Source organism: Portunus trituberculatus, chromosome 25, assembly GCF_017591435.1.
Source record: "Portunus trituberculatus isolate SZX2019 chromosome 25, ASM1759143v1, whole genome shotgun sequence".
NCBI lineage: Eukaryota > Metazoa > Arthropoda > Malacostraca > Decapoda > Portunidae > Portunus > Portunus trituberculatus.
The window spans coordinates 7,533,765-7,560,000 of record NC_059279.1 but is presented as its reverse complement, the minus strand read 5'-3'; the positions used below and the strand labels follow the sequence as shown (position 1 = coordinate 7,560,000).

At 45.9% G+C, this 26,236-nt stretch overlaps 5 protein-coding genes across 5 annotated transcripts; 3 read left to right on the top strand and 2 right to left on the bottom strand.

Annotated features, from left to right (window-relative positions):
* Nucleotides 1-1,911: 1,911 nt before the first annotated feature.
* On the top strand, nt 1,912-2,832 carry LOC123508611 (glycine-rich cell wall structural protein-like). The gene is made up of 3 exons (XM_045262421.1): nt 1,912-1,947; nt 2,109-2,153; nt 2,238-2,832. The coding sequence occupies exons 1-3, from the start codon at nt 1,927-1,929 to the stop codon at nt 2,718-2,720; spliced, it is 549 nt and encodes a 182-aa protein (XP_045118356.1). The 5' UTR covers nt 1,912-1,926; the 3' UTR covers nt 2,721-2,832.
* A 2,977-nt stretch (nt 2,833-5,809) lies between these two features.
* On the bottom strand, nt 5,810-8,925 carry LOC123508537 (gamma-aminobutyric acid receptor subunit beta-like). Its single transcript, XM_045262273.1, is given in 4 exon segments — nt 5,810-7,961; nt 8,110-8,381; nt 8,383-8,500; nt 8,586-8,925. Coding segments are annotated over 4 exon segments (1,440 nt in total). The 3' UTR covers nt 5,810-7,251.
* A 1,995-nt stretch (nt 8,926-10,920) lies between these two features.
* On the top strand, nt 10,921-12,280 carry LOC123508613 (glycine-rich cell wall structural protein-like). Its single transcript, XM_045262424.1, has 2 exons — nt 10,921-10,979; nt 11,785-12,280. The coding sequence occupies exons 1-2, from the start codon at nt 10,959-10,961 to the stop codon at nt 12,166-12,168; spliced, it is 405 nt and encodes a 134-aa protein (XP_045118359.1). The 5' UTR covers nt 10,921-10,958; the 3' UTR covers nt 12,169-12,280.
* Nucleotides 12,281-17,564: 5,284 nt separating this feature from the next.
* On the bottom strand, nt 17,565-19,288 carry LOC123508609 (ligand-gated ion channel 50-like). The gene is made up of 2 exons (XM_045262419.1): nt 18,873-19,288; nt 17,565-18,736 (listed from the first exon to the last, which is right to left on the bottom strand). Exons 1-2 carry the CDS (start codon nt 19,153-19,155, stop codon nt 18,012-18,014), a joined length of 1,008 nt encoding a protein of 335 aa, XP_045118354.1. The 5' UTR covers nt 19,156-19,288; the 3' UTR covers nt 17,565-18,011.
* Nucleotides 19,289-22,584: 3,296 nt separating this feature from the next.
* On the top strand, nt 22,585-23,234 carry LOC123508615 (glycine-rich protein DOT1-like). Its single transcript, XM_045262427.1, has 2 exons — nt 22,585-22,730; nt 22,892-23,234. Exons 1-2 carry the CDS (start codon nt 22,710-22,712, stop codon nt 23,120-23,122), a joined length of 252 nt encoding a protein of 83 aa, XP_045118362.1. The 5' UTR covers nt 22,585-22,709; the 3' UTR covers nt 23,123-23,234.
* The last annotated feature ends 3,002 nt before the right edge of the window (nt 23,235-26,236 follow it).

The window sequence follows — 26,236 nt, the reverse complement described above, 5'->3', positions numbered from 1 at the left end:
TATGTACACATGTATGTATGTATGTATGTAGCGTGTATGTATGAGTGGATGTGTGTATAATCACCTTGTGGGTAGCAATGCAGGAAAATTCTGAAACCTCGTGTATCTGTGTGTGTGTGTGTGTGTGTGTGTGTGTGTGTGTGTGTGTGTGTGTGTGTGTGTGTGTGTGACCTTGAACACCGAATCTTTTTTTTTGGGAGAGTAGCTTGCCTCCACTCCCGCTAGAGAGAGAGAGAGAGAGAGAGAGAGAGAGAGAGAGAGAGAGAGAGAGAGAGAGAGAGAGAGAGAGAGAGAGAGAGAGAGAGGTGGTGATTGGGGGGAGGTACAGTAACAGTGGGTAAATATGTGCATCAAACAATATTTTCCCCCTTCTCATTTATTTACGTTTTATTCTTATTTGCGTTGCATCCGATTTGCGTCTTCGTCTTATTGCATCACCTCTGCAATTTGTTATTCTCGTTTTCTTCTCGTTGCCTCTCCTTCGCATACAATTTACGTCTTCTTCTTACGTCACCTCTTTATTTTGACTTGCATCCAATTTTTCGTCTTACATCACGTCTTTATTTTTGCCTCCCTCCTCTTGTTTCTCCTATCTTTTGTCCATTTTGACTTTCCTCCTCTTGTTTCTTATATCCTTTCCATATATTTTGACTTTCATCGTCTTGTTTCACTCGGTCTCCTTTATATTTTGACTTCCATCCTTCTTTTTCCCTTTATCTTTTCTTTTTATTCCATCCTTTATTTCCTTTAATCCCTTTTTCATTTTGACTTCCATCCTCTTGTTTCTCCTTGTCTCCTCTTCATTTTGACTTCCATCCTTTTCTTTTTCCTTATATATTTTTCTTCATTTTGACTTCCATCCTCCTGTTTCCCTTTATCTTTTCTTCATTTTTGCTTCCATCCTCTTGTTTCTACTTATCTTTTCATTTTGACTTGCATCCATTTGTTTCCCGATATCTTACTCGACTCTGCCTCACGTCACCTCAATGCAGCGACGGGGAAGGCCAGTCTTTGCATTCGCATCAAGGGGTCGGGATTCTAAGATAACACACACGCAATTCTTCCCGTGTATCGCTCGCTTGTCGCCCTTGGAGTAGTGTGAGAATGTGCACCATAACAAGCCTCTTCACGGTTCTCACCCATAACTTTCTTGCCATTTTTCTCATTCATGTATATTTTTTATGCTTGCGTCCACATGTGCTGTTTAATTCGCGCAGCACTGTAGCCTCTGTGTCTGCTGTGTCGTATAGTGTCACCGCTGTTGCTTTTGTTGGCATTAGTCTGAAAGTGCACGTCACAGGTTGTGAGTGAGTGACGATAGGTCAGCAGGTCAGTAAGTCAGCAACCTACAGCATCCCGCGGTGGACGACACAGACCAATGACTGGCTGGTGAACCTTTGCCGCCGCCTGTTTACCGCTTCCTCGTGTGATGCCTATCGCTACGGAAACAGCCGAGGCGTCTAAGCTGGCGCCACCTTCCCGCCCTCCTCCTCTGTGGGGTGCTGCCCAGATGGAGTTTGTCACCATAGAAGCTTATGGTGTCACGTGGTACTGTCAACATTCACGAGAAGTAAGGCAGGGCGTGACCTCTCTGACTGCATCCGCGCAGATCACAATCACATAAAGTGTGGACGCGTTGTTTATCTCGCTTGTGATGACACCTCATGACTCCTCACGCTGTCCAAGGAGACCATGACTGTTGGGTGCGTGGAGGCTCCGCGTGGCCCGGCCCGTCGCAGCGAGCAAGTGCTTTAATGTTCTTGAAGGCCGTGATGGCGGCGGCCAGGTGACTGTTGTGGAAGGTCGCGCGGCCTCCAGATCTCTCGTGGTGGTGTGTGGCGGCCTGCGGCATCAAGAGCTGGCTCAAGGTATATATAGAGAGGAGAGTTATGGCTGGGCATCACTTGGTTCCGCTGAGCCAGAACCATGAAGCCTCTGGTCTTGCTCGTGAGTACTGCGTGTCTTCTTGTCGCTTTACTTGCGACCAATGCCTTAGTAACACTGCCTCCTTGTTTGTTGTTTGATCATGTACTGCACTTAATTGTTTCACTGTGAGCTGCGAGCTGTGCTGAAGGCGAGGCACACCATCTCAGGAAACTTGATTGCAGGTATTGGCGATGGGCGTCTGGGTGGCGCTGGCGGCACCTGGTGGCGGCTCCTGCTGTGGCGGCGGTGGAGGTGGAGGAGGTAGCTATGGTGGTGGTGGAGGTGGAGGAGGTGGACACCATAGAGGCGGTGGCGGTGGAGGCTACGGCAGTGGCGGTGGTGGAAGCAGCATTGTGAGGGCACAGCTCGTTGGTCACCACAGCCACACCACTGGCGGCGGTGGCGGCGGCGGTTACGGAGGCGGCGGTAGAGGTGGAAGACGCGGCCCCAGCATCGTGAAGGCTCAGCTCGTTGGTCACCACAGCCACACCACTGGCGGCGGCGGCGGTGGCGGTTACGGCGGCGGCGGCCATAGAGGTGGCAGGCAGGGCCCCAGTATCGTGAAGGCTCAGCTTGTTGGCCACCACAGTCACACCACTGGCGGCGGAGGCGGCGGCGGTTACGGCGGCGGCGGCCACAGAGGTGGCAGGCAGGGCCCCAGCATTGTGAGGGCCCAGCTTGTTGGTCACCACAGTCACACCTCCGGCGGCGGAGGCGGCGGTGGTTACGGCAGCAGTGGGAGTCATGGCGGTCACGGCGGCAGTTACGGTGGCGGTAGCGGCTGCTGTGGTTAAATCTCCATCAAGCAATGTTCAGCTGTTCTACTTCTAAAGACAATCTTCGGCCGACCCTCTGTGCCATCGTCACTTGTACCCGTCCTCTTTCTCAATAAACGAGCAACCTCTCCCTCTTTTGTGTGATGGAGCGCGACCCTCGTGTGGTGTGGAGCAGAACTCTCCACACACCGGCATGCAGGTTTTAATCGAACCTCTCAGCTGGTCCTTCCCTTACTTCCCTCCCAGCACCCTCGCTTTAGACCAGCGGGTTGGCGGTGCATGGCAGGGAGGGAGTAGCAAGCAGTGTGCTGTCAACACGTGAACGCTGTTTTCATCATACAAGTTCGCAAAATGTTTTTCACACCTTTGTCATTCCGTAATTTGTGATCCACTTTTTTTAATTGTACGACATTTTCCATTTCTTACATAACACCTTTCAATTCTGCCTCTCGTATACACTGCATATACTCATCTCAGTATCACTAATCCTAGAGAACATTAGTACACTCACACGTAGTACATGCATTTCCTTCCATGCACAGATTCAACGTGAAATCCGTGAAGCTGGAGATGAATATGCGTTACCACTACAGCACGTCAATACACGGCAAGAGACTGGGAGCAGAACTTGGTGGTGGTGACTTACCGAACCTTGACCCTACATGAAGCTGCTTTTATTAGAGAGTGGTCGAGGCTTGGGGGAGTCTTGAGGTGAGAGGGGAGGGAGTTGCTGCAGTGCTTTGTTACAGAGAAGGTAGTTATGAGACGACACCTTGACGTGGGTCACCTTACAACAGAGCAACGCGTCACAAATGGAAACCAAATTGTCTTTCCCTTAACGGTTCCCAGGACAGGCAAGAGCAAAGCCACGCACTTAATAGTCCGAGATGCATCAGAAAAAAACAAATAGATAAATAAATAATATAATAGATGAATTATGAATAAATAAGATAGAATAAATAGATAAATCGTCTCATTCTTCCAGTTTCCCCTGAGGACAGACAAACAGGTCTTCGTCCTTCTTGAAGGGGAACATATATGAAGGCACTCGATAATTCTGTTTCATCACAAGACTTCTTTAGTCTTTCAAATATTGACGTGTTTTTTCTCAAGCTCGCTGAAAGAAAATGGACAAGCAGAAACTCCGACAAATATGAAGGTCCCTTGTATTTTAGCTACTTTTTGGTGTTGTTGTTGTTGTTGCTGTTGCTGCTGCTGATGATGATGATGATGCTACTGCTGCTGATGATGATGCTGGTGGTGGTGTTGCTGTTCTTCATTATAAGAGGAACACTAGTATAGAGCAACAAAATGGAAAGATAAAAACGCCACTCCCAAAGAAAAAAATAAATGTATAATTAAGTGAGAAACGTAGGTACAGGTAAATGAATAGTAAGGTGAACTGACTTGCAAGGAGCGTGAATGATATCTAGCGTGCCTGTACTGTAATATCAACCTTGTATTAACAGCCACTACGCATTAACGGGTGACATAATGAATAACACAAATTAATAATCATAGGGTGGGATGGCCAAGAGAGAGAGAGAGAGAGAGAGAGAGAGAAGGACATCCGGCTTCTCAATACTGCAAGGAAGGACGAGTAGGATTCCAGTGATGTCCAAAAGAGGAATCCTGCACCTTTAGGCCTTTGTTTGAGTATTAATAAGCTTCCAAGGACCTCATTTGTAGGCCTATTGCGTCCCACTGGGATGACATGGTGCTTTGTGTGCGTGTATGATGCTGAGGCCTTGAGTGGGTGTGTCTGTGGTGGTGGTGGTGGTGGATGTGGTGGTGGTGGTGATAGGCGGAGCAGTGTTGTTGTGGTAGAAGCTGGTGGCGTTGGTTGATGGAGGATTGGTGGTGGTATTATTGATGTTGTTGTTGTTGTTCTATCTTCTTCTTGTTATTATTATTATTATTATTAGTAGTAGTAGTAGTAGTAGTAGTAGTAGTAGTAGTAGTAGTAGTAGTAGTAGTAGTAGTGGTGGTGGTGGTGGTGGTGGTGGTGGTGGTGATAGTAGTATAGTGGTAATAGTAGTTATAGCTGCTTCTCTTTTGTTCTTGTTGTCGTTGTTGATGTTGGTGGCGGTGGTGGTGGTGGTGGTGGTTTTCTCATTGTAAAGTCTGTCCACATTTTTTTTTCACTAAAATCTCTCTCTCTCTCTCTCTCTCTCTCTCTCTCTCTCTCTCTCTCTCTCTCTCTCTCTCTCTCTCTCTCTCTCTCTCTCTCTCTCTTCTTCTTCTTCCTCCACACGTACACTGAAGCTCTTGACTCTTCTTCTCGCAGGTTCAATAAAACCCAAACCAGAGCCAACGTTAACTATTAATCCACTCCTGATACAAACACTTATCCTGTCACATGTTCTCTCACGCGCGGAGGGAAACTCTTCATCAACTCTTGTTTACGTTAAAAGGTTAGGCTCAGGAAGTTAGATGTAGGTAGGCTATGATGAAACTTAGATCCATATTCTCAAACACATGCGCCGCTCTTCAACTACTTTCAAAAGGCTCTAGTTAAAGTGACACGATGTTTTACCCCGTTCTAGAGACATATTGACACTACTTATTCGTTTTTAACAAGATAAATAGTCTTGAGGACCAGGCTAATTGTCTCTGATGCCTTTGAAAACCGTTGTGGTGAGAGAGCAAGGCGTTTCAGAATACGTGTCATCAGAGGCTTTACAAACACTTGGCTGCGGTGGTGATGAAACGGGAAGGTAAAGTAAAGGGCGTTGGTGCAGCGGTGGGAGGAGGACGCTAGGATGGGAGTAAAGGACCAGAGGAAATGAGATTGTGATGACAGATGATGATGACCATGATGTTTTTGTGTTGTCGAGACAGACGTGAATGCAGATGCACTGACAAACAACAGAGAGATTATAGACAAAAGTGTTGCTTTCCTTGATGATTGTTTTACTGTCTGTATTAGCTAAGTTGGCATCAAATGTTTTGGTACATAGCATTGTCAATGATTCTAAGTGAGGGGTGTGTGTGTGTGTGTGTGTGTGTGTGTGTGTGTGTGTGGTGTGTGTGTGTGTGTGTGTGTGTGTGTTAGGGTTGCCACCACCACCTCCTAAAAATACGCAACGCATTAGCTGAGGTTGGAACAGTGATGGCGGGTAGAAAGTCAATCATATTGACAAGGCTTGAAGATCAGCTCTTCCATAAGTACCCTGTATTAGGAGGAATTCAAGGATATCTTGACTAAATATGAGGATATATTGCAAAATACGTTCATCAGTCAAGTTATCAGTAATATATTTTTGAAACTACATGTGTCTGTATAAATTCTAAAGAATGAGACACTGAAAAATATATTTCCCTTAATTAAAGAAAAAAAAAAAAACTCATTTGGAGAAGACAGTAGCTACCTGGAATATGAATGGATCTTAAATATAGCCATTACTTATACATTTTCCAAGTGTACAGATCCTGCAGACGTAGCCATGTTCAGTACCAGGTACCTAACAGGGATGAGACATAGGCATGGCACAGCACAGCTGCAGAGTTCTCCGCCCCTCTCATTTCTAGACTGACAGACAGCCATTGGTCACGTGATGGACCGTGGACGTGGAGGCGGAGCGAGATATTACGTGTACTGTTTACGTAACGCACGGGCGGCACGACAAACCCCTAACAAACTCATATATTTTTGTGAACTGGTTATGTATTTGTTTCAATATTTGGTCACGATGACTTATTAATTTATTTCATTTGCTTGACTATTCATACAGGCAAATACGGAACAAATGGTGTTCCGTATTGGTTCAATACGGAACGTAGCATTTCACGCTTCAATACGGATCGGTTCCGGATATTAAGGGACAGTTGGCAACCCTAGTGAGTGTGTGTGAATTCCAGTCTAGGTGTCCATAATATTTACTCAGATGGCATATATATCCCTGATTTTACACGTATGGCGTTTACTAGAATTCGACTGATATCTCATGACTTAAAGATCGACAGTGGCCGTTGGAGTCACATCCCGCGGGACTTGCGCATGTGTCCATGTAACGGGCAGGCGACACAGACTGAGCAACGCTGGAGTGCGTACTAACGAGACAGATCAGGCAAAAATATAATTATGATAAGCAAACAAAATTTAGATGAGTTATTTAATGAAACAGAAGACTTAAATGTTTTGTGTAAGTACGTGTATGAAGTTTTGAATAGTTATAGGACCTAAAAAGAAAACAATACTTAGAATAATGTGCATACTAGCTATTGCATTAATATTGGTCAAATTATATAAGCCGTTATGTTGAGTTATGTATCTATGTCAGTTATATGATAATTCTAGTAACTGTTTGCTAATGTTGGTTACCGTGCATCGCCTAATCTTAAAGAATACTTAGGTGACATTGCTTTTATCTATGTTTGGAAATGTATGAATCTTTATTTGGACCATTGGGAATTTTGTACCTTTCACTTTATTCTACGAGTATTTTTAGTCAATAAAACTAACTAACTGTGTGTGTGTGTGTGTGTGTGTGTGTGTGTGTGTGTGTGTGTGTGTGTGTGTGTGTGTGTGTGTGTGTGTGTGTGTGTGTCACTGAGTGAGCACCACCAGCCAGAACATGAGGTTGAAGAGCACCACTAGCACCGGTAGGATGACCAGTCGGTACCAGCGCAGGAGTCTGGGCGCCTCGGGCATGTTTGGTGGAGGTTGTGGCTGCGTGGGCACAAACACCTTCACCTCCGTCGCGGTGGTGGTGGGCGTGGTGGTGGGACGCACGCAGATGTGCACCACGATGTTGGTGAAGAGCAGGAAGATAATGAAGAAGAACCACACGTCGATGAGCTTGATGGAGGCGGTGGCGGGCAGCGAGTTGGACATGTTGGAGAAGAGTGTGTACAGCACCAGCAGTGTGGTGAGGGACATGATGGCGCGCACGTTGAGTTCACTGATCTTCACGAACAGCGTGGCCCAGCTCACCAGCAGCAGCAGCCCTGACGGCAGGAAGGTGGACAGCATGATGACGCCCTGCCGCCGGTGCAGCTCAAACTCCACCCTCAGGCTGTTCTCTGTGACGTTGGTGCGCTGCACGTGCTTCACCGTGTACATGGCCAGCGTCTCGGGCCCCGTGTACTTCACTTCAGCCATGGGTGAGAACCGCACCGCCGCCCCGCCACCAGACTCCGGCGCCAGCTGCACCTCCACGGCGCACCGCTGCTGGTCGAACGGGTACGAGTACAGCTCAAGTAGCACGCCACCCGCGCCAGAAATCGCTGCGTCAATTGTAGGTGCACGTATCGGCCCTCGTAGATGCCATCTGGTGAGAAACAAAGGAGACACACTGAGATACCACCGCAAAGACATTCTGTCGCCTTCCCGGAACATATGCGACGTGTGGGAGAGGAACACACAGCGTGCTTGAGACTATAGTCTAGACTCTAGAGAACTCACCTGTGTCCACGTCGTTGAAGTTCGGCTGGGTTGGGGGAGCGATGGCCTTTGCCTGGAAGCGGCGCCCCAGCTCCTTCAGACTGTTGCCATCCAGGTTGGCTACGCGTAGCAGCGGCCGCCACAGTCGTCCGCCGTCCTCTTTGGTGAGCATCGTGCCCTTCTTGCCGGTTACGCCCAGGTGGCGGAAGTAAACGCGAGGGTCGCTCCACGTGAGGGTTAACTTGAACTCAAGCGTGATGGACATGCTGAGGTCGTTCACTTCGGCCACTCGTGAGGGTCATGGAAGGCTGCAGCTGCAGGATGTCGCCTTGCGGGGATCCCTGCGGCGGCGGAGGCGGGACCTGCTTGAGCAGCGCCCTGGCGCCGCCCCAGCGGGTAGTCGTTGCCCACCCCGAGTCCCCACATCAAGGTGGCGTTGATGTTGGGGTCTTCCATCTGCCACCTGCTGAGGGTGTCGCGCCAGACGATCAGCAGACCCTGGTGACTCCAGAACACAGGCCGCCGCTCTGGCGACCCCACCACCCTAAACCTGGCCTCCAGCTCCTTGTAAAAACACAGGCCGCAGAAGTGGAGGTAGCTGGTGCGCAAAAAGCTGCAGCGCTTGGACTTGCAGTAGTCTGGCTCCCAGTAACCGTCGAGGCGCAGCTCTGCACAGCCAAACACAGAACTGTTGGTGCTGGAAGAAGGGCGGAAGTTCTGATAAGTGATCGGCTCAGCATCGCGGAGTCCCTCCCAATGTCCAGGCGTCGTCATATGCGTGCCCAGCCACAGCTTCCACACAGCCGTGGGCACGCACAGGTCGCTGAAGGGCGTCATCTGCCGCGTGAGGCGCAAATTATCTTCAGGAGCACCCGAAGAGAATCACCTCAGGCACCACCCCGCCAGGCAGCCGCGCCTCGGCCACGGTGTTGATAGACCACAGGAAGAACAGGTCCTCGCGGTGGCCTGCGGGAGGAGGGAAGAGAGTGCATGAGCCTTGATGTTTACTCGTATGCTTGTCCCCGTCTTATAAATGACCCTCTCCCCTCTCTCCTCTCCTCTCCTTTCCTCTCCTCTCATCTGTCTTCTTTTCTCTCCTCGCTTCTCTCCTTTCATCCCTCTTCTTCTCTCCTCTCCTCTCTTCTTTCCTTTCATATCTCTTTTTCTCCTCTCCTCTTCTCTCCTCTCCTCTCCTCTCCTCCCTTCTCTCTTTCATCTCTTCTTCACTCCTCTTCTCTCTTTTTTGTATTCCCCTTCAACCATTTCCCTCTTATATTTTTCTCTAATCATTTATCTTGGTTTTTATATACTTTCCCATTCATTTTCCTCACTTTCATAATTTTCTCCAATATTTTCCTTCAGTTTAACATTTAGTGCACATTTTATTTTCAATATAACAGATAAATGAACACGAATAGCATATATTTTTTTTTCTGACCTAAGCAGCACTAGGCAACTAAGAGAGTATAAAGAAGAGGGTTCCAACACTACTGTCAAGAGAAGTGAAGAAAAACCTTGTGATTTTGGTATTTTTAGGGCAATAAGAAAACGATCGTCAAGTGTCTGTGGTTCCCAATGACACAGTTATGTACGACTGAGAGAGTAAAGAGAATAATAATAGGTTTCAACACCATTAACAAAAATCAATTGAGGAGGATCAAATAAACTTTTTATTACAGTAGGAAAACAACTATCATACGTTTCTAGAAGTGATGGTTATGGTGCGGTTAAGAAAGCAAAGATGAAAATGATAGGTTTCTACACCATTACCAAAACTGAGGAGAATCGAATAAGAATGTTTAGTACAGTATGTCGCGAGACTTGAGTGTTATGGTATACGGTTGAGAGAGTAAAGAAAAGAATAACAGGTTTCTACACCATTACCAAAACTGAGGAGCATCGAAAAATGTTTAGTACAGTATAGGAAAACGATTGTCATATGTTTCAATGCCTGAGTGTTATAGTGCTGTTGAGAGACTAAAGAGAGACAAAAACGGTCCGTTGCAATACCATTATCAGAGAAATTCAATGAAAATCTTTAGTACAATAGGATAATGACTCATATTTTTATAAATTCAAGTAATTTAGTAAAGCTGCATGAGAGAGACGAAAGAGAGGAAAACAATTGGCTGCAATATCATTATCATAGCTACTGAATTAAAAACAATAGTGGTACAGTAAAAAAGAGACTATTATATCTCTATATATCCCTGTGACATAGTACGACCGAGAGAGAGAGAGAGAGAGAGAGAGAGAGAGAGAGAGAGAGAGAGAGAGAGAGAGAGAGAGAGAGAGAGAGAGAGAGAGGGGGGGATGAGTGGGGTAGGGTACAGTAACAGTGGATAAATATGTGCATCAAACAATATTTTCCCACTTCTCATTTATTTACGTTTTATTCTTATTTGCGTTGCATCCAATTTGCGTCGTCTTATTGAATCACCTCTGGAGTTTGTCACCATAGAAGCTTATGGTGTCACGTGGTACTGTCAACATTCACGAGAAGTAAGGCAGGGCGTGACCTCTCTGACTGCATCCGCGCAGATCACAATCACATAAAATGTTTGATCGCGTTGTTTATCTCGCTTGTGATGACACCTCATGACTCCTCACGCTGTCCAAGGAGACCATGACTGTTGGGTGCGTGGAGGCTCCGCGTGGCCCGGCCCGTCGCCTTGGGGTGCAGCGAGCAAGTGCTTTAATGTTCTTGAAGGCCGTGATGGCGGCGGCCAGGTGGCTGTTGTGGAAGGTCGCGCGGCCTCCAGATCTCTCGTGGTGGTGTGTGGCGGCCTGCGGCATCAAGAGCTGGCTCAAGGTATATATAGAGAGGAGAGTTCTGGCTGGGCATCACTTGGTTCCGCTGAGCCAGAACCATGAAGACTCTGGTCTTGCTCGTGAGTACTGTGTGTCTGCTTGTCGCTTTACTTGCGACCAATACCTTAAGGCGGCGTCACACTAGCACTTTTCCGTCTTCTTTTACCGTCAATTTTCTAGCGACTGACAACTTTTGCAGACGGTGGCCGTCACACACAAGCTTGCTTCCGCCTTTGCCGCGCTTGTCGATTGTAAACAAACATGGCTCCTCATTCACCCCAGCAAGCCGCGGCTTTTTTGCACCTTATAATGTAATCAGCTGTTCTGTGATCCCAAAGGCAACGGTGACCTCTAATACTCTCTATGAGAAATTCGTCAGTGTGTTTTGTCCACTGCTCATCTTGGCCAGCTACTTGGAAGTTGCCTTGGAAATATTCAAAAGCATCGCACATTCGCACTCCCTGGAAATGTACACAAACAACTGAGGAACTTTTCATTGCTAGGCTAGAAGAAAAAATATGTATACAAATATATATTCATCAACTTATTTAAATTTCTTGTCATGATAATAGCATTCTTCCGTTTAACAAAAGAATATTTATTTTAATAAAAATGTTGATTAGAAACCATAGTTCTTATTTTGACTAAAAATTGGCGCTAGATGAAAACGATGCGTTCCGTCTGACTCAAGACGACGGAAAGAGTTGACGGAAGAGTAAAAAGACGACGAAAATCGCCTGAGACGACGGAAAAAGTGCTAGTGTGATGCTTAGTAACACTGCCTCCTTGTTTGTTGTTTGATCATGTACTGCACTTAATTGTTTCACTGTGAGCTGCGAGCTGTGCTGAAGGCGAGGCACAACATCTCAGGAAACTTTATTGCAGGTATTGGCGATGGGTGTCTGGGTGGCGCTGGCGGCACCTGGTGGCGGCTCCTGCTGTGGCGGCGGTGGAGGTGGAGGAGGTAGCTATGGTGGTGGTGGAGGTGGAGGAGGTGGACACCATAGAGGCGGTGGCGGTGGTGGAAGCAGTGTTGTGAGGGCACAGCTCGTTGGTCACCACAGCCACACCACTGGCGGCGGTGGCGGCGGCGGTTACGGCGGTGGCGGTCATAGAGGTGGCAGGCAAGGCCCCAGCATTGTGAGGGCCCAGCTTGTTGGCCACCACAGTCACACCTCCGGCGGCGGAGGCGGCGGTGGTTACGGCAGCAGTGGGAGTCATGGCGGTCACGGCGGCAGTTACGGCGGCGGTAGCGGCTGCTGTGGTTAAATCTCCATCAAGCAATGTTCAGCTGTTCTACTTCTAAAGACAATCCTCGGCCGACCCTCTGTGCCATCGTCACTTGTACCCGTCCTCTTTCTCAATAAACGAGCAACCTCTCCCTCTTTTGTGTGATGGAGCGCGACCCTCGTGTGGTGTGGAGCAGAACTCTCCACACACCGGCATGCAGGTTTTAAATCGAACCTCTCAGCTGGTCCTTCCCTTACTTCCCTCCCAGCACCCTCGCTTTAGACCAGCGGGTTGGCGGTGCATGGCGTGGAGGGAGTAGCAAGCAGTGTTTCTGTCAACACGTGAACGCTGTTTTCATCATACAAGTTCGCAAAATGTTTTTCACACCTTTGTCATTCCGTAATTTGTGATCCACTGTTTTGAATTGTACGACATTTTCCATTTCTTACATAACACCTTTCAATTCTGCCTCTCGTATACACAGCATATACTCATCTCAGTATCACTAATCCTAGAGAACATTAGTACACTCACACGTAGTACATGCATTTCCTTCCATGCACAGATTCAACGTGAAATCCGTGAAGCTGGAGATGAATATGCTTTACCACTACAGCACGTCAATACACGGCAAGAGACTGGGAGCAGAACTTGGTGGTGGTGACTTACCGAACCTTGACCCTACATGAAGCTGCTTTTATTAGAGAGTGGTCGAGGCTTGGGGGAGTCTTGAGGTGAGAGGGGAGGGAGTTGCTGCAGTGCTTTGTTACAGAGAAGGTAGTTATGAGACGACACCTTGACGTGGGTCACCTTACAACAGAGCAACGCGTCACAAATGGAAACCAAATTGTCTTTCCCTTAACGGTTCCCAGGACAGGCAAGAGCAAAGCCACGCACTTAATAGTCCGAGATGCATCAGAAAAAAACAAATAGATAAATAAATAATATAATAGATGAATTATGAATAAATAAGATAGAATAAATAGATAAATCGTCTCATTCTTCCAGTTTCCCTGAGGACAGACAAACAGGTCTTCGTCCTTCTTGAAGGGGAACATATATGAAGGCACTCGATAATTCTGTTTCATCACAAGACTTCTTTAGTCTTTCAAATATTGACGTGTTTTTTCTCAAGCTCGCTGAAAGAAAATGGACAAGCAGAAACTCCGACAAATATGAAGGTCCCTTGTATTTTAGCTACTTTTTGGTGTTGTTGTTGTTGTTGCTGCTGCTGCTGCTGCTGATGATGATGATGATGCTACTGCTGCTGATGATGATGCTGGTGGTGGTGTTGCTGTTCTTCATTATAAGAGGAACACTAGTATAGAGCAACAAAAGGGTAAGATAAAAACGCCACTCCCAAAGAAAAAAATAAATGTATAATTAAGTGAGAAACGTAGGTACAGGTAAATGAATAGTAAGGTGAACTGACTTGCAAGGAGCGTGAATGATATCTAGCGTGCCTGTACTGTAATATCAACCTTGTATTAACAGCCACTACGCATTAACGGGTGACATAATGAATAACACAAATTAATAATCATAGGGTGGGATGGCCAAGAGAGAGAGAGAGAGAGAGAGAGAGAGAAGGACATCCGGCTTCTCAATACTGCAAGGAAGGACGAGTAGGATTCCAGTGATGTCCAAAAGAGGAATCCTGCACCTTTAGGCCTTTGTTTGAGTATTAATGAGCTTCCAGGGACCTCATTTGTAGGCCTATTGCGTCCCACTGGGATGACATGGTGCTTTGTGTGCGTGTATGATGCTGAGGCCTTGAGTGGGTGTGTCTGTGGTGGTGGTGGTGGTGGATGTGGTGGTGGTGGTGATAGGCGGAGCAGTGTTGTTGTGGTAGAAGCTGGTGGCGTTGGTTGATGGAGGATTGGTGGTGGTATTATTGATGTTGTTGTTGTTGTTCTATCTTCTTCTTGTTATTATTATTATTATTATTATTATTAGTAGTAGTAGTAGTAGTAGTAGTAGTAGTAGTAGTAGTAGTAGTAGTAGTAGTGGTGGTGGTGGTGGTGGTGGTGGTGGTGATAGTAGTATAGTGGTAATAGTAGTTATAGCTGCTTCTCTTTGTTCTTGTTGTCGTTGTTGATGTTGGTGGCGGTGGTGGTGGTGGTGGTGGTTTCTCATTGTAAAGTCTGTCCACATTTTTTTCACTAAAATCTCTCTCTCTCTCTCTCTCTCTCTCTCTCTCTCTCTCTCTCTCTCTCTCTCTCTCTCTCTCTCTCTCTCTCTCTCTCTCTTCTTCTTCTTCTTCCTCCACACGTACACTGAAGCTCTTGACTCTTCTTCTCGCAGGTTCAATAAAACCCAAACCAGAGCCAACGTTAACTATTAATCCACTCCTGATACAAACACTTATCCTGTCACATGTTCTCTCACGCGCGGAGGGAAACTCTTCATCAACTCTTGTTTACGTTAAAAGGTTAGGCTCAGGAAGTTAGATGTAGGTAGGCTATGATGAAACTTAGATCCATATTCTCAAACACATGCGCCGCTCTTCAACTACTTTCAAAAGGCTCTAGTTAAAGTGACACGATGTTTTACCCCGTTCTAGAGACATATTGACAATACTTGTTCGTTATTAACAAGATAAATAGTCTTGAGGACCAGGCTAATTGTCTCTGAGGCCTTTGAAAACCGTTGTGATGAGAGAGCAAGGCGTTTCAGAATACGAGCCTTGTACTGTACTTTGTTGCCGTGCTACAGCGTGTCATCAGAAGCTTTACAAACACTTGGCTGCGGTGGTGATGAAACGGGAAGGTAAAGTAAAGGGCGTTGGTGCAGCGGTGGGAGGAGGACGTTAGGATGGGAGTAAAGGACCAGAGGAAATGAGATTGTGATGACAGATGATGATGACCATGATGTTTTTGTGTTGCCGAGACACACGTGAATGCAGATGCACTGACAAACAACAGAGAGATTATAGACAAAAGTGTTGCTTTCCTTGATGATTGTTTTACTGCCTGTATTAGCTAAGTTGGCATCAAATGTTTTGGTACATAGCATTGTCAATGATTCTAAGTGAGGGGTGTGTGTGTGTGTGTGTTAGGGTTGCCACCACCACCTCCTAAAAATACGCAACGCATTAGCTGAGGTTGGAACAGTGATGGCGGGTAGAAAGTCAATCATATTGACAAGGCTTGAAGATCAGCTCTTCCATAAGTACCCTGTATTAGGAGGAATTCAAGGATATCTTGACTAAATGTGAGGATATATTGCAAAATACGTTCATCAGTCAAGTTATCAGTAATATATTTTTGAAACTACATGTGTCTGTATAAATTCTAAAGAATGAGACACTGAAAAATATATTTCCCTTAATTAAAGAAAAAAAAAAGAAAACTCATTTGGAGAAAACAGTAGCTACCTGGAATATGAATGGATCATAAATATAGCCATTACTTATACATTTTCCAAGTGTACAGATCCTGCAGACGTAGCCATGTTCAGTACCAGGTACCTAACAGGGATGAGACATAGGCATGGCACAGCACAGCAGCACTGTTCTCCGCCCTCTCATTTCTAGACTGACAGACAGCCATTGGTCACGTGATGGACCGTGGACGTGGAGGCGGAGCGAGATATTACGTGTACTGTTTACGTAACGCACGGGCGGCACGACAAACCCCTAACAAACTCATATATTTTTGTGAACTGGTTATGTATTTGTTTCAATATTTGGTCACGATGACTTATTAATTTATTTCATTTGCTTGACTATTCATACAGGCAAATACGGAACAAATGGTGTTCCGTATTGGTTCAATACGGAACGTAGCATTTCACGCTTCAATACGGATCGGTTCCGGATATTAAGGGACAGTTGGCAACCCTAGTGAGTGTGTGTGAATTCCAGTCTAGGTGTCCATAATATTTACTCAGATGGCATATATATCCCTGATTTTACACGTATGGCGTTTACTAGAATTCGACTGATATCTCATGACTTAAAGATCGACAGTGGCCGTTGGAGTCACATCCCGCGGGACTTGCGCATGTGTCCATGTAACGGGCAGGCGACACAGACTGAGCAACAGCGTTGCCAGATGCCTGACCGCACTATTCTGGGAAACCAAGGCTAAAAATTCTGGATATTTCTGGGAAATTATATATATATATATATATATATATATATATATATATATATATATATATATATATATATATATATATATATAGAGAGAGAGAGAGAGAGAGAGAGAGAGAGAGAGAGAGAGAGAGAGAGAGAGAGAGAGAGAGAGAGAGAGAGAGCACCGTATTATAAAAATATGATTTTTCTTACCTTACATGTCTTCTGCATCATTTGACTTGTATATTTCAGAGTTCATTTTACTCAGCATTGAACGGGTGACTTCCAGATCGTAGCAGTTCCTCTCAAGCATCAAGCGTTTGGTGTGAAGCAGTCCTGATATTGTAGCAGTAGTAAGACGATTCCTAGTCTTCGTTTTCATTCTGTTGATGGAGGAGAAACCTCTCTGCTGCAGCACTAGAATGGGGTAGGCACAGCAGCGAAAGCATGAATTCAGCTAGATCTGGGAAGAGAGGTGTTTCATCAAGTGTCTTGGTCTTCTTCAGTTCCATCCAGAATTTGATAGGGGTCATGGTTTGGTTTTCAGTTACGATAGTGGTGAAGCTTTCTTAGGATCCTCCATTTTCTTTGATGCCACATTCTATGATGGGATGGAAAGTTCATCATTACTAACTGCATTGCTTGACTCCCAGTGCTTCGTTGAAATGCTTGATCAGGTTCTTTATAGGCACGTACAATTTGAACTGCTGCTGCGTTACAGTCCAGACATCGTAGACGCTTGAGGAACACCCACAAATAAATGCCAAGTTTTTATCACTCATAGACATTACTGTGGGTCAGGATCACGAGGGTTTATGGTTTCCACTGGCTAAAACTGATAAAACTGATAAAACACCTTAACACGTCCGGGATAACGTATGTCCACGTAAAATAGCGTACAATCCTGGGCACTGCAGGGCAGCGGAGGCCACCATCTCCCTCTCCACGTAGACTGGTACGCGTAACGCGGCCGTACGCCGGTACGGTATACCGAACAGAGACAGGAACAATACACGTGCCGCGTACGCGCACTACAGCCGCGAAGAGCGGGAATACTGTAAATTTTTTAACTCAACAACTGCTTTCCGTATAATACACGAAGTAGTTGAAACTCAGTGATATATATGGTAAAGTGATAATTTACTGAACGTTGTCACAAAACTAAATTCTGGAGATTTAGAGTTTTAAAAGTATTCTTTCTGGATAATTATTAAAAAATCTGGATATTTTCACCAAAATTCTGGAATTCTGGCACTAGCTAAAAACATCTGGAGAAATCCAGACTTTTCTGGGTATCTGGCAACGCTGCTGAGCAACGCTGGAGTGCGTACTAACGAGACAGATCAGGCAAAAATATAATTATGATAAGCAAACAAAATTTTGATGAGTTATTTAATGAAACAGAAGACTTAAATGTTTTGTGTAAGTACGTGTATGAAGTTTTGAATAGTTATAGGACCTAAAAAGAAAACAATACTTAGAATAATGTGCATACTAACTATTGCATTAATATTGGTCAAATTATATAAGCCGTTATGTTGAGTTATGTATCTATGTCAGTTATATGATAATTCTAGTAACTGTTTGGTAATGTTGGTTACCGTGCATCGTCTAATCTTAAAGAATACTTAGGTGACATTGCTTTTATCTATGTTTGGAAATGTATGAATCTTTATTTGGACCATTGGGAATTTTGTACCTTTCACTTTATTCTACGAGTATTTTTAGTCAATAAAACTAACTAACTGTGTGTGTGTGTGTGTGTGTGTGTGTGTGTGTGTGTGTGTGTGTGTGTGTGTGTGTGTCACTCAGTGAGCACCACCAGCCAGAACATGAGGTTGAAGAGCACCACTAGCACCGGTAGGATGACCAGTCGGTACCAGCGCAGGAGTCTGGGCGCCTCGGGCATGTTGGGTGGCGGTTGTGGCTGCGTGGGCACAAACACCTTCACCTCCGTCGCGGTGGTGGTGGGCGTGGTGGTGGGACGCACGCAGATGTGCACCACGATGTTGGTGAAGAGCAGGAAGATAATGAAGAAGAACCACACGTCGATGAGCTTGATGGAGGCGGTGGCGGGCAGCGAGTTGGACATGTTGGAGAAGAGTGTGTACAGCACCAGCAGTGTGGTGAGGGACATGATGGCGCGCACGTTGAGTTCACTGATCTTCACGAACAGCGTGGCCCAGCTCACCAGCAGCAGCAGCCCTGACGGCAGGAAGGTGGACAGCATGATGACGCCCTGCCGCCGGTGCAGCTCAAACTCCACCCTCAGGCTGTTCTCTGTGGCGTTGGTGCGCTGCACGTGCTTCACCGTGTACATGGCCAGCGTCTCGGGCCCCGTGTACTTCACTTCAGCCATGGGTGAGAACCGCACCGCCGCCCCGCCACCAGACTCCGGCGCCAGCTGCACCTCCACGGCGCACCGCTGCTGGTCGAACGGGTACGAGTACAGCTCCAAGTAGCACGCCACCCGCGCCAGAAATCGCTGCGTCAATTGTAGGTGCACGTATCGGCCCTCGTAGATGCCATCTGGTGAGAAACAAAGGAGACACACTGAGATACCACCGCAAAGACATTCTGTCGCCTTCCCGGAACATATGCGACGTGTGGGAGAGAGGAACACACAGCGTGCTTGAGACTATAGTCTAGACTCTAGAGAACTCACCTGTGTCCACGTCGTTGAAGTTCGGCTGGGTTGGGGGAGCGATGGCCTTTGCCTGGAAGCGGCGCCCCAGCTCCTTCAGACTGTTGCCATCCAGGTTGGCTACGCGTAGCAGCGGCCGCCACAGTCGTCCGCCGTCCTCTTTGGTGAGCATCGTGCCCTTCTTGCCGGTTACGCCCAGGTGGCGGAAGTAAACGCGAGGGTCGCTCCACGTGAGGGTTAACTTGAACTCAAGCGTGATGGACATGCTGAGGTCGTTCACTTCGGCCACTCTCGTGAGGGTCATGGAAGGCTGCAGCTGCAGGATGTCGCCTTGCGGGGATCCCTGCGGCGGCGGAGGCGGGACCTGCTTGAGCAGCGCCCTGGCGCCGCCCCAGCGGGTAGTCGTTGCCCACCCCGAGTCCCCACATCAAGGTGGCGTTGATGTTGGGGTCTTCCATCTGCCACCTGCTGAGGGTGTCGCGCCAGACGATCAGCAGACCCTGGTGACTCCAGAACACAGGCCGCCGCTCTGGCGACCCCACCACCCTAAACCTGGCCTCCAGCTCCTTGTAAAAACACAGGCCGCAGAAGTGGAGGTAGCTGGTGCGCAAAAAGCTGCAGCGCTTGGACTTGCAGTAGTCTGGCTCCCAGTAACCGTCGAGGCGCAGCTCTGCACAGCCAAACACAGAACTGTTGGTGCTGGAAGAAGGGCGGAAGTTCTGATAAGTGATCGGCTCAGCATCGCGGAGTCCCTCCCAATGTCCAGGCGTCGTCATATGCGTGCCCAGCCACAGCTTCCACACAGCCGTGGGCACGCACAGGTCGCTGAAGGGCGTCATCTGCCGCGTGAGGCGCAAATTCTCTTCAGGGGCACCCGAAGAGAATCACCTCAGGCACCACCCCGCCAGGCAGCCGCGCCTCGGCCACGGTGTTGATAGACCACAGGAAGAACAGGTCCTCGCGGTGGCCTGTGGGAGGAGGGAAGAGAGTGCATGAGCCTTGATGTTTACTCGTATGCTTGTCCCCGTCTTATAAATGACCCTCTCCCTCTCTCTCTCCTCTCCTTTCCTCTCCTCTCATCTGTCTTCTTTTCTCTCCTCCTTCTCTCCTTTCATCCCTCTTCTTCTCTCCTCTCCTCTCTTCTTTCCTTTCATATCTCTTTTTCTCCTCTCCTCTTCTCTCCTCTCCTCTCCTCTCCTCCTTCTCTCTTTCATCTCTTCTTCACTCCTCTTCTCTCTTTTTGTATTCCCCTTCAACCATTTCCTCTTATATTTTCTCTAATCATTTATCTTGGTTTTTATATACTTTCCCATTCATTTTCCTCACTTTCATAATTTTCTCCAATATTTTCCTTCAGTTTAACATTTAGTGCACATTTTATTTTCAATATAACAGATAAATGAACACGAATAGCATATATTTTTTTTCTGACCTAAGCAGCACTAGGCAACTAAGAGAGTATAAAGAAGAGGGTTCCAACACTACTGTCAAGAGAAGTGAAGAAAAACCTTGTGATTTTGGTATTTTTAGGGCAATAAGAAAACGATCGTCAAGTGTCTGTGGTTCCCAATGACACAGTTATGTACGACTGAGAGAGTAAAGAGAATAATAATAGGTTTCAACACCATTAACAAAAATCAATTGAGGAGGATCAAATAAACTTTTTATTACAGTAGGAAAACAACTATCATACGTTTCTAGAAGTGATGGTTATGGTGCGGTTAAGAAAGCAAAGATGAAAATGATAGGTTTCTACACCATTACCAAAACTGAGGAGAATCGAATAAGAATGTTTAGTACAGTATGTCGCGAGACTTGAGTGTTATGGTATACGGTTGAGAGAGTAAAGAAAAGAATAACAGGTTTCTACACCATTACCAAAACTGAGGAGCATCGAAAAATGTTTAGTACAGTATAGGAAAACGATTGTCATATGTTTCAATGCCTGAGTGTTATAGTGCTGTTGAGAGACTAAAGAGAGACAAAAACGGTCCGTTGCAATACCATTATCAGAGAAATTCAATTAAAATCTTTAGTGCAATAGGATAATGACTCATATTTTTATAAATTCAAGTAATTTAGTAAAGCTGCATGAGAGAGACGAAAGAGAGGAAAACAATTGGCTGCAATATCATTATCATAGCTACTGAATTAAAAACAATAGTGGTACAGTAAAAATAAGACTATTATATCTCTATATATCCCTGTGACATAGTACGAGAGAGAGAGAGAGAGAGAGAGAGAGAGAGAGAGAGAGAGAGAGAGAGAGAGAGAGAGAGAGAGAGAGAGAGAGAGAGAGAGAGAGGGGGTGAGTGGGGTAGGGTACAGTAACAGTGGATGAATATGTGCATCAAACAATATTTTCCCCCTTCTCATTTATTTACGTTTTATTCTTATTTGCGTTGCATCCGATTTGCGTCTTCGTCTTATTGCATCACCTCTGCAATTTGTTATTCTCGTTTTCTTCTCGTTGCCTCTCCTTCGCATACAATTTACGTCTTCTTCTTACGTCACCTCTTTATTATGACTTGCATCCAATTTTTCGTCACGTCTTTTTTTTTTTTTTTTTTTGCCTCCATCCTCTTGTTTCACCTATCTTTTCTCCATTTTGACTTCCATCCTCTTGTTTCTTCTATCCTTTCCGTTTATTCTGAGTTTCATCGTCTTGTTTTTCTTGGCCTCCTTTATAGTTTGACTTCTATCCTCCTTTTTCTCTTTATCTTTTCTTCTTTTTATTTCCATCTTTTTTTTTTCTTTTATCCCTTTTTTATTACTACTTGCATCCACTTGCTTCTTTTGTCTCTTCTTTATTTTGACTTCCATCCTCTTGTTTCTCCTTATATCTCTTCATTTTTACTCCTTATCTTTTCATTTTGACTTGCATCCATTTGTTTCCCGATATCTTACTCGACTCTGCCTCACGTCACCTCAAGGCAGCGACGGGGAAGGCCAGTCTCTGCACTCGCATCAAGGGGTCGGTGATCTAATGTGGCAATTCTTCCCGTGTATCGCTCGCTTGCCGCCCTTGGAGTAGTGTGAGAATGTTCACCATAACAAGCCTCTTCACGGTCCTCACCCATAACTTTCTTGCCATTTTTCTCATTCATGCTTGCGTTCACATGTGCTGTTTAATTCGTACAGCACTGGCCTCTGTGTCTGCTGTGTCGTATAGTGTCACCGCTGTTGCTTTTGTTGGCATTACTCTGAAAGTGCACGTCACAGGTTGCGAGTGAGTGACGATAGGTCAGCAGGTCAGTAAGTCAGCAACCTACAGCATCCCGCGGTGGACGACACAGACCAATGACTGGCTGGTGAACCTTTGCCGCCGCCTGTTTACCGCTTCCTCGTGTGATGCCTATCGCTACGGAAACAGCCGAGGCGTCTAAGCTGGCGCCACCTTCCCGCCCTCCTCCTCTGTGTGGTGCTGCCCAGATGGAGTTTGTCACCATAGAAGCTTATGGTGTCACGTGGTACTGTCAACATTCACGAGAAGTAAGGCAGGGCGTGACCTCTCTGACTGCATCCGCGCAGATCACAATCACATAAAGTGTGGACGCGTTGTTTATCTCGCTTGTGATGACACCTCATGACTCCTCACGCTGTCCAAGGAGACCATGACTGTTGGGTGCGTGGAGGCTCCGCGTGGCCCGGCCCGTCGCCTTGGGGTGCAGCAAGCAAGTGCTTTAATGTTCTTGAAGGCCGTGATGGCGGCGGCCAGGTGGCTGTTGTGGAAGGTCGCGCGGCCTCCAGATCTCTCGTGGTGGTGTGTGGCGGCCTGCGGCATCAAGAGCTGGCTCAAGGTATATATAGAGAGGAGAGTTATGGCTGGGCATCACTTGGTTCCGCTGAGCCAGAACCATGAAGCCTCTGGTCTTGCTCGTGAGTACTGCGTGTCTGCTTGTCGCTTTACTTGCGACCAATGCCTTAGTAACACTGCCTCCTTGTTTGTTGTTTGATCATGTACTGCACTTAATTGTTTCACTGTGAGCTGCGAGCTGTGCTGAAGGCGAGGCACACCATCTCAGGAAACTTGATTGCAGGTATTGGCGATGGGCGTCTGGGTGGCGCTGGCGGCACCTGGTGGCGGCTCCTGCTGTGGCGGCGGTGGAGGCTACGGCGGTGGCGGTGGTGGAAGCAGTGTTGTGAGGGCACAGCTCGTTGGTCACCACAGTCACACCTCCGGCGGCGGAGGCGGCGGTGGTTACGGCAGCAGTGGGAGTCATGGCGGTCACGGCGGCAGTTACGGTGGCGGTAGCGGCTGCTGTGGTTAAATCTCCATCAAGCAATGTTCAGCTGTTCTACTTCTAAAGACAATCCTCGGCCGACCCTCTGTGTCATCGTCACTTGTACCCGTCCTCTTTCTCAATAAACGAGCAACCTCTCCCTCTTTTGTGTGATGGAGCGCGACCCTCGTGTGGTGTGGAGCAGAACTCTCCACACACCGGCATGCAGGTTTTAAATCGAACCTCTCAGCTGGTCCTTCCCTTACTTCCCTCCCAGTACCCTCGCTTTAGACCAGCGGGTTGGCGGTGCATGGCGTGGAGGGAGTAGCAAGCAGTGTGCTGTCAACACGTGAACGCTGTTTTCATCATACAAGTTCGCAAAATGTTTTTCACACCTTTGTCATTCCGTAATTTGTGATCCACTGTTTTGAATTGTACGACATTTTCCATTTCTTACATAACACCTTTCAATTCTGCCTCTCGTATACACTGCATATACTCATCTCAGTATCACTAATCCTATAGAACATTAGTACACTCACACGTAGTACATGCATTTCCTTCCATGCACAGATTCAACGTGAAATCCGTGAAGCTGGAGATGAATATGCGTTACCACTACAGCACGTCAATACACGGCAAGAGACTGGGAGCAGAACTTGGTGGTGGTGACTTACCGAACCTTGACCCTACATGAAGCTGCTTTTATTAGAGAGTGGTCGAGGCTTGGGGGAGTCTTGAGGTGAGAGGGGAGGGAGTTGCTGCAGTGCTTTGTTACAGAGAAGGTAGTTATGAGACGACACCTTGACGTGGGTCACCTTACAACAGAGCAACGCGTCACAAATGGAAACCAAATTGTCTTTCCCTTAACGGTTCCCAGGACAGGCAAGAGCAAAGCCACGCACTTAATAGTCCGAGATGCATCAGAAAAAAACAAATAGATAAATAAATAATATAATAGATGAATTATGAATAAATAAGATAGAATAAATAGATAAATCGTCTCATTCTTCCAGTTTCCCCTGAGGACAGACAAACAGGTCTTCGTCCTTCTTGAAGGGGAACATATATGAAGGCACTCGATAATTCTGTTTCATCACAAGACTTCTTTAGTCTTTCAAATATTGACGTGTTTTTTCTCAAGCTCGCTGAAAGAAAATGGACAAGCAGAAACTCCGACAAATATGAAGGTCCCTTGTATTTTAGCTACTTTTTGGTGTTGTTGTTGTTGTTGTTGTTGTTGTTGTTGTTGCTGCTGCTGCTGCTGCTGATGATGATGATGATGATGATGATGATGATGATGATGATGATGATGCTGGTGGTGGTGTTGCTGTTCTTCATTATAAGAGGAACACTAGTATAGAGCAACAAAAGGGTAAGATAAAAACGCCACTCCCAAAGAAAAAAATAAATGTATAATTAAGTGAGAAACGTAGGTACAGGTAAATGAATAGTAAGGTGAACTGACTTGCAAGGAGCGTGAATGATATCTAGCGTGCCTGTACTGTAATATCAACCTTGTATTAACAGCCACTACGCATTAACGGGTGACATAATGAATAACACAAATTAATAATCATAGGGTGGGAGGCCTTATGTAGGTGTCTGTTTTTTTTTTTTTTTTTTTTTAAAGTATGGTGAAAATAAGAAAGCCTAGCTAAATAGAAAGTGGGTGGGAAGAGAAGGGGTGAAATAAAGTAGAAGAGAGAATAGGTAGTGGGCTTGATCACTTTGCTATTATTATTATTATTTTTTTTTATTTATTTATTTATTTATTTTTTTTTATATATATAACCGTCAGACACACGCCTCCATTCACACTCACACACACACACACACACACTTACTCTCAATGGTCACAAATGCTCAGGCAGAACCCAGCTTTCCCTATAACAACAGACTCTCGGGGAAGGAACGCCTGTCACACTGCTGGGGAGAGAGAGAGAGAGAGAGAGAGAGAGAGAGAGAGAGAGAGAGAGAGAGAGAGAGAGAGTATTTTCTTTAGTGCAGTAACCCATGTGCGTAACTTTGTGTGACAGCCCTCCCCGAGAGAGACACAACTACGACCCTAGTAGTAATTGACTGTCCTGTGCTGTGACCGTAAGTTATTTACTATGGTCCGACTCCACTCACACGCAGATACACACATACACATGCACATGCACAAATGCATATGTACATGTACATGCACAGCAATGAGCAGAGTCAGAGTTGTCTCCATTCAAATTCTGACGTTCTTTTCAGGCAAACATTTATTGTATTATTCAAAGTGAGTTGGCTTTCAATTCTGTCTATTTATTTATCTATTTATTTATTATAATTTATTTTTTCATTATAAAGTTATTTGTTGAGTAATAAAATAATAGATTTATGTGGTTTAATGTATGAGTAGGTAGGGTGGGTAGTTAGTTAGTAATTAGTTGTAGAAAAGGTTAAATTTGTTAGTGGGAATAGGATAGTAGGATATGGTGGATAGGATGTAAGGTTAGGGTGTGATACATTGTGTATTTATGGAAGGAAAAAGGACATTAAGTTAGGTAGCTCCATCTTGTATCGGTGCGCCCGTTAATCATGGTGTGGTCCTTGCGGCAGGAATCAATCTGTGAGGAGGAATCTGTCTGTGGTGGTTGTGGTGGTGATAGGTGGAGCAGTGTTGTTGTGGTTGGTGGCGTTGGTTGATGGAGGATTGGTGGTGGTATTACTGATGTTGTTGTTGTTGTTATTGTTGTTGTTCTATCTTCTTATTGTTATTATTATTATTGTTGTTGTTATTATTATTATTAGTATAGTAGTATAGTAGTAGTATAGTAGTATAGTAATAGTAGTAGTAGTAGTAGTAAAAGTACTAATAGTAGTAATAGTAGTAGTAGTAATAGTAATAGTAGTAGTAGTATTTGTAGTAGTAGTAATGGTGATGGTAGTAGTAGTAGTAGTAGTAGTAGTAGTAGTAGTAGTAGTAGTAGTAGTGGTGGTGGTGGTGGTGGTGGTGGTGGTGGTGGTGGTGGTAATAGAAGTAATAGTGGTAGTAGTAGTTATGGCAGCTTTAATTTTGTTCTTGTTGTTGTTGTTGCTGCTGCTGATGGTGGTGGTGGTGGTGGTGGCTTTGGCATCGTAAAGTCTGTCCACATTTTTCTTCACAGTAAAATCTCTCTCTCTCTCTCT

Coding starts and splice junctions, on each gene's coding strand:
- LOC123508613 (XM_045262424.1), top strand. CDS start 10,959: ATGAAGACTCTGGTCTTGCTC. Junction 10,980..11,784: donor TGAAGACTCTGGTCTTGCTC/GTGAGTACTGTG, acceptor ACTTTATTGCAG/GTATTGGCGATGGGTGTCTG.
- LOC123508611 (XM_045262421.1), top strand. CDS start 1,927: ATGAAGCCTCTGGTCTTGCTC. Junction 1,948..2,108: donor TGAAGCCTCTGGTCTTGCTC/GTGAGTACTGCG, acceptor ACTTGATTGCAG/GTATTGGCGATGGGCGTCTG. Junction 2,154..2,237: donor CGCTGGCGGCACCTGGTGGC/GGCTCCTGCTGT, acceptor CATAGAGGCGGT/GGCGGTGGAGGCTACGGCAG.
- LOC123508615 (XM_045262427.1), top strand. CDS start 22,710: ATGAAGCCTCTGGTCTTGCTC. Junction 22,731..22,891: donor TGAAGCCTCTGGTCTTGCTC/GTGAGTACTGCG, acceptor ACTTGATTGCAG/GTATTGGCGATGGGCGTCTG.
- LOC123508609 (XM_045262419.1), bottom strand. CDS start 19,155: ATGACCCTCACGAGAGTGGCCGAAGTGAACGACCTCAGCATGTCCATC. Junction 18,737..18,872: donor CTTCAACGACGTGGACACAG/GTGAGTTCTCTA, acceptor GTTTCTCACCAG/ATGGCATCTACGAGGGCCGA.